General features: G+C 46.2%; 1 protein-coding gene across 2 annotated transcripts; it reads right to left on the bottom strand.

Annotated features, from left to right (window-relative positions):
* Positions 1-620: 620 nt before the first annotated feature.
* Positions 621-12498, bottom strand: samm50l (sorting and assembly machinery component 50 homolog, like). Of its 2 annotated transcripts, XR_013936495.1 has the most exons (16): positions 12341-12498; positions 10985-11098; positions 10800-10901; positions 10646-10733; positions 7735-7841; positions 7508-7638; positions 6365-6452; positions 6122-6250; positions 5957-6028; positions 4543-4629; positions 4335-4405; positions 4185-4252; positions 2843-2989; positions 1835-1976; positions 741-1233; positions 621-698 (listed from the first exon to the last, which is right to left on the bottom strand). XR_013936495.1 is itself a non-coding variant. In XM_080492285.1 (15 exons), exons 1-15 carry the CDS (start codon positions 12359-12361, stop codon positions 1188-1190), a joined length of 1413 nt encoding a protein of 470 aa, XP_080348411.1. In that variant the 5' UTR covers positions 12362-12498; the 3' UTR covers positions 621-1187. The 2 variants fall into 2 exon arrangements, 1 of the variants encoding a protein (XP_080348411.1); XM_080492285.1 differs by having other exon boundaries at positions 621-1233.
* Between the last annotated feature and the right edge of the window lie 590 nt (positions 12499-13088).

Genomic DNA, 13088 nt, shown 5'->3' with positions numbered 1-13088 from the left:
GTGCTCTTTGGGACCTTCAATGCTGCTCCAGTGTTTTTTGTATCCTTCCCCGGATCTGTGCCTCGATATGATTCTGTCTGGAAGGTCTACAGGCGGTTCCTTGGACCTCATGGCTTGGCTATCAGTCAGCTGTAGGACCTTCAATAGTCAGGTGTGTCCCCTCCCAGATCAGGTTAAATCAGTAGAATTTCTCACAGGTGTGCTCGGGTCAAGTTGTAGAAACGTCTCAACAACAATCAGTGGATCAGGTCGCATGTGAGCTCAGAATTGAGTGTCATGGCAAAGAGTGTGAGTACTTATGTACATGTGATAACTTCTGATAAAAAATCCTAAAAACTTTTCACTTTGTCATTATGGGGTACTGCAAGTAGATTGACGAGAGAAAAATAAGAGTTTGATCAATTTTGGAATAAAACTAACATTACAAAATGTTGAAAAAGTGAAGAGGGTTGAATTCTTCCTGAATGCACCGTACAAGTTGTAGCGTTGCAACTTATCACCATGTTTTTTTTGTTTTGTTTTTTAATTTGAAGTATTTTGTGAAGAGGTTAAGGTAAAAAGTCAAAATATCTGAATATACAGCTGGAAGAATGTTGGAGGCCAAAGAAGAGGAAGGAAATCTGAGGGGAACAGCTTTGATTTATTAGTGAAACATCATCAGGAGGAGGAGGAGCTCCAGGAGGGCTCCAGGAGGGCTCCTGGAGAGCTCCAGGAGGGCTCCAGGAGGGCTCCAGGAGAGCTCCAGGAGAGCTCCAGGAGGGCTCCAGGAGAGCTCCAGGAGAGCTCCAGGAGGTCCGGTGATGGGGGATGTTGCTCGGGTTGAAGAGATGATGGCTTCATTCAAATCATCAACACCAGAACAACAACGTGCTCCGGGGCAAAAAGCTGCTCTGCAAGGCGAAAACAAACGGAGGGAACATGCCCTACGTCTCTGACAAAGTGGAAAACAAGTGAAATCAGATAAAGTGCCGATTCAAATATTCCGAATTTTACTGTGACACTGGTGCGTACAAAAGAAATGATGGGAGATCAGGCACGTGTTCCCAGGACAAAGGACTCATGCTACAGTGTTACACGCTCTACAACAAGTTACACACAAGTACACTCTCCCTTCTTCACGTCGGAGCCTCTGGATCGACCCGGGGGGCTGGCGGGGGTCGGGGGTCGGGGGGAGGATTGCCGTGCGGTCACAGGAAACGGATCCCTGCTCCAAACTGCACCCCGTCGCATATCCTGAAAGAAGAGCGGCTCTGCTTTCACACTTTTCAGTTTTAATGACATTCTGACACACGTTTTCATGGAAACAAACTCAGTGAAAATGTTTGGATTTACAACATATTTCAGGTTCTGGATGGAGCACTGCTTGAAACTCCAAACTAAAATAATTATCCCAATAAATATAGAAACCCTATGCTAATTAGCTTAGCTTGTCAATGTAGCTACCTTATGCTACCTAGCTTAGCTAAAAGACACAGCTCCCCTCGGCTACCTAGCTTAGCTTGTCAATGTAGCTAACTTATGCTACCTAGCTTAGCTTAAAGACACATCTCCCCCTTATGCTACTTAGCTTAGCTTGTCAACATAGCTACCTTATGCTACCTAGCTTAGCTTGTCAATGTAGCTACCTTATGCTACCTAGCTTAGCTTAAAGACACATCTCCCATATGCTACTTAGCTGAGCTTGTCAACGTAGCTACCTTATGCTACCTAGCTCAGCCCATTGAGGCAGCACCCCTATGCTACCTAGCTTGGCTCGTCGACGTAGCTCCGCTATGCTTGTACCGGTTGTTGTTAGCTTGAAACCTGTCCCTGCGTACGCTGCTGGAGGTCCTACCTGTCTCCGCTCTGGACCCCCATGGGGACGCAGTAGTTTAGTTCCAGCCTGGCAATGTTTCCCAGCCGCAGCATGATGCCCGCTCCGTATGACCAGCGGATGCTCTCAGCCAGTTTCTGCAGGTGGGCTCGGGGACCCTCACCTGCACACAGACACACAGCGAGGTCAGGAGACCCGGACCCTCCCTAGGACCGGCAGATACGCCGGGGTTCAGGCCTTCAGGACCAAGTCTCAAGCCAGCTTATTCCTAAGGGCGTGTTCACATTACCCCATTTGATCCGGACCGGAGTTCTCTTCGGGGAAAAAACATTTTTGGGCGACGTGAACACACCCACTAACTGTGAACAGGAGCTCACAAGAGATCCCTGGTCCCCTTGAAAAGCTCGGTCTCAGTTCGTTTAAACACGGTCTCTCTCGCGGGCAGGGGGCGAGGACGTGAGGTAGTGTGAAATGCATTCTGGGTAGTAAACAAACAAAAGCTAACCACACGAATCAGAAGAAGCAGAAGAGGAAAGAAAAAGTTGGAAAATATCTTGGGGGGCAGACGTGGAGTAGTGAGGAAGAGGTAGTGAGGAAGACTCTCATTGATATCTGGTCTGAAGACTTTATACCACAGTTGTTTGTGGCTTCCTCTTAGCGACAAGCTAATTAGCCTAGCCACCACTGGCTAAAGCGGTGGGACCTCCACTTTCAGTCCGGACCAATCAATGAGCCGTGTTTCTTATTTACTTCTCCTCTGGTCAGTCTTTGTTTTCACACAATTACAGCCGCTGCTTGTCCGGGGTGCTATCTCCCAACACGGGCACTGACCAAAGGAAGAGAAGCATGACAAAGAAGAAGCACTGCTTACTGATTGGTCCAGACTGAAAGCAGAAATCCCGCTGCTTTAGCCAGCTAATGGCTAATGGTTAGTCACCAGCGACTGCAGTATCTAGTCAGAACGTATTAATGAGCGGGAGTTCTGCTTTTCGTCCGGACGGCCATTGAACATGCAGAAATCCCAGCTACCGTAGTTCAGGTTGCAGAGGTTCCCCGCGTTGAGGAAGAAGTGCGTTCTGAAGAGGTCTCCAAAGCCCCCACGGCCCGGCCTGAAGGGCAGGGGGGTGTAGAGGTGCAGCCCCCCTGCCCAGTATGCCTCTCCTCCCAAGTAGTCCCCTGAAAAACAAAACGGCACCGTCAAAACCTCGTCCTGATCGCTGGAGGACGACGCTGCTTTCACGAGCTGAATATGGCTAATTTGGGTCAACAGAGGCGGGACAAACAGAGGCGGGACAAACAGAGGCCAGCGGACCCGGACAGGGACCCACATCGTCTTGTCCTATCCAGGGACCCACATCGTCTCACATCGTCTCGTCCCCTACAGGGACCCATATCATGTCATACAGGGACCCACATCGTCTCACATCGTCTCGTCCCGTACAGGGACCCATATCATGTCATACAGGGACCCACATCGTCTCGTCCCGTACAGGGACCCACATCGTCTCGTCCCGTACAGGGACCCACATCGTCTCATACAGGGACCCACATCGTCTCGTCCCGTACAGGGACCCACATCGTCTCATACAGGGACCCATATCGTCCCGTACAGGGACCCATATCATCTCATACAGGGACCCATATCATCTCATACAGGGACCCACATCGTCTCGTCCCGTACAGGGACCCACATCGTCTCATACAGGGACCCACATCGTCTCATACAGGGACCCACATCGTCTCGTCCCGTACAGGGACCCACATCGTCTCATACAGGGACCCACATCGTCTCGTCCCGTACAGGGACCCACATCGTCTCATACAGGGACCCACATCATCTCATACAGGGACCCACATCGTCTCGTCCCGTACAGGGACCCACATCGTCTGGTACAGGGACCCATATCATCTCATACAGGGACCCACGTCATTTCGTATGCTCTACATCTTATGTGGACTCCAACACTTAATTAGCCTTCAACCTAACGAGAAAGAAATGTCCTAAAAAGGAAATGTGACATTGGAAAGTCTGATATTTGCAAGAAAACCTTAAAAACATTTACAAAATAATAATCATGTCAACTCTCCATGATCATAACTTAACTTTTGTCTTAAACAAAGTGATACAAAAACTAATTCATTTTCCACTGATTATTTTGTTGGATTAAACACATTAAGTCACTGATTTATGGTGGCAGAGCTTGTAATTTGATCCCAGCCTCCTCATCATGAGTCGGCGACCATATCTAGACACGATGACACGGAACATAAATTAAGCACTTTTCTAGAGGTAAAGCTTTGAAATGTGTCTAAATAAGAAATATTTTGACGTTTCCAATCTCACTGGGATTATGTGAACATGTTGTTCTACCTTCACTCTGTGGACCGATGCTGTACATCCCAAATCCTCGTACACTGGTGGGACCTCCGAGGTAGAACCTGCACACAAGAACCCGCTCAGTCAAAGAAGATGGGCATGAAATCCCACCTGTGGATGAACGGGATTGGATGTGGATTGTACCTGTCAGCGATGCAGGACGGCTGGCCTTTGATTGGATAAAGCACCCCCCCCCACAGAGAGGCAGACAGGACCTGAGGAGACCTTCACAATGTTTCATCTCATTTCAAACATGTGGCCTCCTGGTGGTCAGTAAAGTTACTGCAGGAGGGAAGAAATCAAAAAAACTAACTAAAAGTAAAAGAAATCTTCAGATGTGTCTGAGGCTTACAAAGTCCCAGAAGAGGCGTCTGTTGAACTGCAGCTCCAAGTCCTCCTTCAGGAAGCTGGCGTCTCCTCCGGTGTAACCAGCAAGCTCCTGCAGGACAAACACAGCAGGAACACCTCAGAGGGCTTTTCCACCCAAAAGAACCAGGTGCTCGTGGGGGCGGAGTTATCTCTGGAGGTATCACTACCTACGAGGCGGAGGAGACACTGAACCAGCTTTCTGAAATCTACAGTGAGCACGGAGCCCCGGAGTGGCTATAGAAAAAAAATAACAACATGTGGGAACGATATAATAAATCACTCCCTCAAGTTAATAATACGAGGGAACAGGATTATTTAATCTGTGGAGCCGCGGCTCTCGAGATGCTCCAGAGCTCCTCCTGTCAGTCAGCTGCGTCGGATCTATAATTAGAAGCAGTTTTCAATTGTTCTTTTTTTTAGGCTTTTCATCATAACATCATAGTGACTAACTCCACCTCCAGGTCTTGTATCACCTTCTGATGGCAGGCTGAGGTCCTCATGAGGCAGCAGGGGGCGCTCTGCTATGAGACGCTCCACAGAACTTCTTTTTAATGAAGCCAGACTTCTGGTTCCTCAGGAACTACTAAACAAACTACAAACTACTGTAAATGAAACTTGGAGTTTTTAGAGCTAAAATGAGCCTTTTAATGGCTTCATGTGAAAGAGAACTTTAATCAGAGTGGTTACCTAGGTTACCATGGAAACGGCTGTAGAGCAGCGTTCTATCATTCTACACCTCCATTCCTCCATGTTGAAGCTTTTGATTCAGACACGTCCAGAAATAAAGTGAAAGGAGCAGAAAGTCACTATGGAATGTTGGAATGGTGAAAAATAAGACGCAAACTCATTCATTTTATTATTATTATTATTATTATTATTATTATTTCCTCTATGTCCACTCTGGGGCTCCGGACTAAAGCAAGACGGACGTGAACAAACACCAATAGAGCGACGAGGAGACTCAATGTCTTCTGGCTCTTTGGAGAATCCGAGGTTCAGGTCAGACTAGATGGAGCGACCCGGATTTCTAGGTTATTATTTTACATGTTTAAAGTTCACCTCAATTGAAATATGTGTAATCCAATATGGCCGCTGACTTGTGACGTCACAACATGCAAATTGGATGAGTGGACTTCTGTCGCAAAGTTTGGATCAGAATATAAAGTTGATGTTTGTTTTGAAGCCCTTTAAGTGAAAGTTTTTGGAAGTACCGATTCAAAAAATGAAAATTTTTCCCCAAAAAATAATCCGACAGCTAATAAATTCAATGTGACCAACAGCAGCTCACACTTCCTGTTTCAGATGAATCTGGAAAGATTGAGAGCAATGGCGACTGAACGAGACGTGGAAGGAGCTGAAGCAGACCCTCAGAGAGCAGCTTCATCAGGTGTGTTTACCTGGTTAATGCGCAGTAAGGCACCTCTGCTGGGGAAAATGGCAGAATTCCTCGAGTCGATGGACATGGTGTGCTGCAAACCAACCACAGTCAACATTCTCACACTAACACTGCATTGAAAGAGAAAAATAATAAACATCTGGAGGAGAATCGAAGTGGGCGGTACCGAGAGCGCCGACTTCAGCGAGTGTCCGCTCTCCTCTCGCACGGCGAAGGACGCGCTGCGAGCCAGACAGCCCAGCTCCCGCCACACCCCCTCCCACTTCAGCGTGTGGTTGGTGAAGCCCAGCGGGAACTGCAGGGAGGACGCCACGCGGCAGAGCGAGCATCAACGAGCAGAACGAGCAGAACGAGCTTCACAGCTCACATTTAGACAGGACTGCGGCGGCGGGGTGCAGCTGGACCTTACGTTGAGCTCGGCTGACGCGCCCCTGTCCGTCTCCTTCAGGGAGCTCCATGGGAACTGCCCCGTCACCTTGTACAGGTTGAGAGTGAGGCTGAAACAGAACACAAGTCATCCTGTGTATCTCCTGGAAACCCGCCATGCTTCTGAAGAGAGGCGGATTCAGACAAACAAATGAGCCCATCACAGCCTCTCTTCAGAACCAGGTCCTGAAGAAACCCTCAGACACACTTTAGTGAGAGAGGAAGAAGTGAGCTGGTTATTGTATAAGAAGGAGGTCAAACTCAATTCTAAAGAGGCTTTTTAAAAGAAGTCATTAAAAGAGAAACCAGATGAGAAACTTTGACTGTTTTCATTTGACTGATGAAAGTTCCTCCATTACACCAATAAAGTGGGTTTATGAGGTGGAAGTCTACTGAAATATGGAACATGGACTCGGTGCTTTTTATTTTTACATTCTGTTTATTTACTTGCTGGTTGCTTTCTTTGCTTTGTGGCTATTTAAGTTTACGAAAGTTTCAGATTAACTAAAAATTTTAAGAAAAAAACAGGATGGAAGCCGACTGAGTGGAGAGATTAATTAAGCTTCTGCTTCTTCCTAATCCTTCTTAAGCAATTTAAAAGTTTCATTTTCACTGGACTCATCAGTTCTAATTAAAACTGAAAATAAATGATTCCCTAGGAACAGCCTGATGATTGTGAGATTCTCAACCTTCAAACATTATATATATATATATATATATATATATATATACATATAAAGCGTGGTTCTATTTCATCAGAACAGATGACAACAGTTCAACTGCAATATTTGAAAAGTGCATATTTCAGTTCTATAAATGGGATTACTTTTCAGCACAAGCCATTTTTAGCTGTTGGGCTCATGTAGAGTTTTAGTTTATCCTATAATGTTTTATAAACGAGGCCCAGCTCACTATATTCAAGCCTTTGGCATTTTGAAATAGTCTTCCTTCCATACGATGATGAAGTCTTCAAATCATAAAAAGAAGTCGACTAAAAACGAAAGACTGAACTTCAGATCCTCTTGAGAATCGAGATCCGGACTAGTAAAACTAGAATCTGGTACTTCTGCTGCTGTAACTTCTCAGCCGTGTCCCTCACAGATTGAAGTCGACCCTGCGTCCATACTTGCGTTCAAAGTGTCCTGGCTGAGGCTTGAAGAAGGACAGGCCGTAGGACGTCTCCTTGGTCCCGTAGGAGAACTGGAAGGTGAGCTTCTCCGCCCGACCCAACATGTTGGGCAGCTTCAGGCCGAGGACCTGACAGGACGAGACGTGAAACAGAGAACCACTCAGCTCGGAGCTCATCGAGGCGCTCCGGCGTCCACCAGGTCATGTGACACACCCATCGCTCACCATGCTGCCTTCATTGTTTCCAACCATGGTGTTGTAGCTTCCTGTCAGCCTCTTGATCTCCGTCACCTCGAAGGTGACGTCCAGTCCATTGGGCAGAGCGTCTGCACCTGAAAAAGGACATAGTTTCAGACTCTGGTCATTTCTTCTTCTGGTTTACGCCTTCAGGTTGCCCTCTGCCGTGACAAATGAAGAATCTTATCTTCCGTCCATGGACACTGGGTGAAAGGTCTGAACGATGGAGGACTACTCAGCCAGTGAAAGTGTCTCGGTCCTGCTCGCTGCCCGACACAGCCAGCTTCAGCTTTTACATTACTTGGAGCTGAAGCCCCGTTTCTTCCTGTACCATGCCAAAGTGTGTTTCCACTGATAGAAGTTATGTATAGTACTGAGAGTACCCTACCCAATGGTTACAGCTTCTTCCAACCCCTCCCTTGAGGTACCGAGCACATCGGTCCGGGTTCCATGAGGAGGAGCTACAACGCGGCCGCCTGCTGATTGGTCGTGACGATCGTCACTCTGGACAAGCTGCACTATTGAACCAGCTCATCTGCAGTAAACCCTCCAGTCGGTGTTAGAAGACTCAGATTGACGCGTCCCACGCTGGTCCTGCGTTTACTGTGACATGATGACGTCACATACCTGCAGCACTATGCGGCCGTTCACAACCCCGCCTACATTTCAATCAGATTCTCGGTGGTGGAACCACACAACAGACTGGGGTCTGGGGACGCTTTACATAATCGTGCTGGTCGTACCGCGCAGTGGAACCAAGGTTTAAGATATCCAGAGAAGAGCAGCTCGAGAGTTAATCTTAACCTAACCTGGACTGTGTCCAGGACAGTGGGAGCAGAGGCTGGGTAGAGTCATGACGCAGGAAAGCCTCGATGGAAAAGGGTTTGTGTGAGTGTGCAGATTCCTAATTGCATTGATTCCACGTATTGCTTTCTTTGTACTGTGAATTGCTTCGTGTCTGAACGGGGATCTATGAATGAATTTGCCTAAACGCTCCAACAAACAGCTTTTCCATTTTCGGCCGTCTGAGACAAAAAATCAGATTGTGGGAGAATCGTTGTTAAAATCCCAGGACACGACTCCAACCGGTCGGGCTTTGTGTCTGATTGTAGGACGGCTGAGAACTTGGTCGTATGCTCAACCCACTGTGGGACTGTGTCTGATGTTTGGAGAGTCAGAGCAGCAGCTGCCATCACGTCAGCTTAAACAGACCAATAGAAATGCAGTACGACATGACGTGGTTTATCTGAGTGACACTGGAAAATCCCTGGATACACGCTCAGACCCACGCTGGAAAGCAAATACTCAACACGGTCTTCAGGAATACAGCGGGAGTGAGAGTTCTGTTCCCTTCAGCACCTTGGTTCTTCCTGACTGGATGGCACACGCTGTTTTATTATTGCATAATCACATCAAACTGGCGCTGATTCAGCTCCAACCGTCTGCAAAAACGATTATTTCACTTTGTCTCGCTCAGTCATGAACAGTGTGAAGGCTTTGACGAACCCGATGGCCATAGCGCTGTTTGTGGGACGTAGCATGAGCATTAGCATGCATCCACAGGAGCTGTGGGGTATTAACAGTTAAGGCTGGACTGACATAGATTTCTTTGGGGCCCGATACCGATTCTGATAACCAATATATCGACCGATTCAATTTGTACTTTTTCAGTCTAAATACCTGCTTTTGATGGCTTTGTTATATCGTTTAGTTCCCAATAGATCCCAAGATAGCGAGTGTAAGGTCAACGGGGCGACTGCTCGCCCAGCCTGAGGCGGAGCGGTGTTAAGAATAAAAAATTTGAAAAAAATTGTATTTAATGTTTCTGCCTTTTTCCACCCACTGGAAAGTACCCCATTTGATCAAGTAGTGAGGTTTGTGCTTTCTTCAAGCGCTCCACATCTTTGAACAAGGGGGAGCTCTTCTATTCTGCGGTGCTCTTCTATTACGAACTATACGGTAGTACCAAACACTTGTTAGTAAGGTATAAATTGAAGGGAGAACATTTCACTATTTTCAGATACTTTTATCAGAAATTGTGTGAAAGAAGCAACATATCAACAATAAGAACATAAAATAAATCAAGAATATGTGCAAAAAGGCAGTAAACCTCTTGGATATAAAATAATCATGTAAAGTCAACATGAATTAAGACATAAAAACTAATAGAAATAAATGCTGATGTAGGATTTAAGGCAGCGGCGTCAAACTCATTTTAGTTTAGCTGGAGGGGAAAAGGCAGCACAATAATACACAATAATACACAATAATACACAATAATACACAAACACCCACAAATCCAAATGTTTTAGTGCTAATAAATAGAATTCATGCAGGAAAATGTAATATATAAATATGTTTGCATTTGCTTAGTCATCTTACTGCTTAGTCATCTTACTGCTTAGTCATCTTACTGCTTAGTCATCTGGACAGAACCTCTGGAGTCCCAGTTCTGGCCCACGAGAGCAGGAAGGGGCGGCGCCATGAGAGCAGGAAGGGGCGGGGCCATGAGAGCTCAAAATGAGAGTGGCTGCAACCCTCGGTAACATCGGCTCCAACTGACCAACTTTTGCCAGATTACTGATTATTCTCTAACGGCTATAATCCGCCAGTCAATTAATTTTTAAGGTTCCGATTAACAGTCTCAATGGAAGGTGAGCTTCCTTTTCTATCTCTGTTATGAGTTCATGAACGAGTTCTCTAACATCCAGATTATAGAGCATCTTTCTTCACTAACATCCAGATTATAGAGCATCTTCCTCCCACTAACTGATGTAACTACGCACTAATGGTAAGAAAGATTAATGGAAAAACCAACTGGTCTACCTTTGAATAAGTGATCTAATCTCTGTGCCCACCCAGGGTGTGGTGGGCCCGGTGGTCTCGCGGCTGCACTGACCTTCAGACGTGTCAATGAGGACCTCCACCTCCTTGAAAATGCCGAGGCGGAGCAGCCTCTGTCTGGCCATGTGCGCTCTCTTCATCACCTGAAACAGAACTCCATTGATTCAGACTGAACCACATGCAGCCCTGCACGGTGGGGAAACACCTACGTCAATCAGGTTTCTGGCGTGGAACACTTCAGAGATCTCATAGCCAAGCAGGTCTTCTTTGGTCCGCCCCAGACCCTGAATGTTGACATGCTGGACGACCACCTGCGATCAAACACAGTTCACTTCCTCTCCGTTCATCAACAACGACCATTTCATTCTCTGGCTAAACGCTGCTTTGGACTCACATCTTTGTTTTCCAGGATCTCCTGCTTGGACTCGTGCTCCTGCTCTGGAGGCTCCATCAGGTCGTCCGGATGCATGCCCAAATCCCGGCCGTGCATCGGGAGAGGATCCAGACTCTGCACCGGGGCCAGAAAACAGCTTCAAAACCAGCATGCACCATTTCTATCAATGTATGTATAAAAACAACCAGTCAAAGCTTTAGACACGCCTGCACTCAGTGTTTTTACATTGTAGATTCTCACTGAAGGCATCAGAACTATGAACACATACAGAATAATCTGGCCTCAGATTATTTTGTGTGGATGACTTTGACTGGACTTTTCCTCTAAAAGGATTTTGTGTTTTTAGTGAAAGTAACCGAAACAAGACAATATGAAAAACAAGACGATACATAAGAGCTGCATCGTGACATTTTCCATGAAGTATCATGAACAGAAAAACAACACCACATGCAGGAGTTGGTAAAAATGTGCATGCTGAAGATTTGACAGTATTTTTCATTGTTAAAAGAGTTGAAACTGCACTTATCTTTCTTTTCTTTTTACAGAACCTCAACAAGTTCGATTGGTAAATGATTTTCCACTACACCTTTTCAAATAATAATTTGATGACTAAAACAAAAGAAAACTATATGAAGGTCATGTCCCATTGCACCATGTCACATTACGACGGTGGACAACACATTAATATCATAAGTAGGAAAGTTGTTAACGTTAAAAGATAAATACACTCTTTCCACCGGTCATAATTTATGGAAGTCAGAGTTAGTCTTATAATTGAGCCCAACAATGTGTGGTAGCTTTATAGGGCAGCTGCTGGGGGCAGAAAGGCAGAAAAGGTGGGCGGGGCATCAGGGGGAGTGTCTGATGTCCGACAGTCATTGAAAGTCACTTCACCTGCAGAACGTGAGGACCAGAAGTTAAACTCAAAAATTGATTATTATGATCAGTATCAGCTAAATGGGAACATTTCCGAAACACTAATGCAATTACCTAAGAGGAACATCACAATATATTTATTTAAACAGTTTTGAGACGAATGAAAATGGTGTTCTTCAGTTTGAAAGTATTAAGAATCCATTATAAATTATGCGTTCAAGTCAATCTGCCACAATTCACACTGAGGTTAATTAAAGCTAAAAATACTTAAATGTTTTAATCAGAGATATTTCTGCAGCACTTGGGGAGACATGGTGGCAGTTTGCGTTTAAGGGGCTTCTTTAAGGAGGGGGACTCTGCGGGTACACGGAGTCCACACGCCGAGCAGAGAGCTGCGGCTCTGCCCGGAGAGGAGAGGGAGGTCACGGCCCTCAAAACGCCTCAAAGACCGGCGGCTCGCCCGCTGGAAGCACGGTGTACCTTAGCATGGACGGTCCCCATGGTAGATGCCCGCTCCTAGACACCACCTCAGCCGGCTTCAGCTGCTCTGTGTGCGGGGGAAAGCGGAATATGGCAGCGACTACTTTCTCCAGCACCAAACCCCCTTCAAGGGAGCCGCCATGACAGTCCGTGAAGGCAGCTGCTGCGTTCAGGAGAGTCTCGGAAAACAGGAGACTGCGTTTAGTTCACCGCTAGGGCAGTCCGTGAAGGCAACTGCTGCGTTCAGGAGAGCTTCGAAAAACCACTACTCCATTCAATTCACGAAATGTGTCCACAGTAAGACACTCCTGGGTTATTTAGATATTAGGGTATTTAAATATATTATATTTATTCAGTATCATTTAAATAATAATTAAAACCGCATCTTCTACTTTTCTTTCTTCTGCGCCTGCTGCTTGTTTTTCACAATGGCATTAGGTGGATTTACCGCTCGCAGTCAGGTTAACCAATCAGATGCCTGGCTGCCCAGTCGGCATGGTTACCGGGTGGCCAATGTCAATGCCAGTCTATTTTGATAAGATGAAAAACTTTATTTCAAGTTTCTTTTGAAGGACGTTAGTTTCTGGGAATAAAAACAGAGTTGGACTCGGTCGAGACGATTAAAATATTTTGCGAGTCCAATGGCCGAGACCGAGACAAGTCCGAGTCAAATACCAAGGAGTCCGAGACAAGTCCGAGACAAATACCAAGGAGTCCGAGACAAGTCCGAGACAAATACCAAGGAGTC

The sequence above is a fragment of the Lipophrys pholis genome (genome assembly GCF_963383615.2).
Source record: "Lipophrys pholis genome assembly, chromosome: 22".
Classification (NCBI taxonomy): domain Eukaryota; kingdom Metazoa; phylum Chordata; class Actinopteri; order Blenniiformes; family Blenniidae; genus Lipophrys; species Lipophrys pholis.
This window is presented reverse-complemented; position numbering and strand designations above follow the sequence as displayed.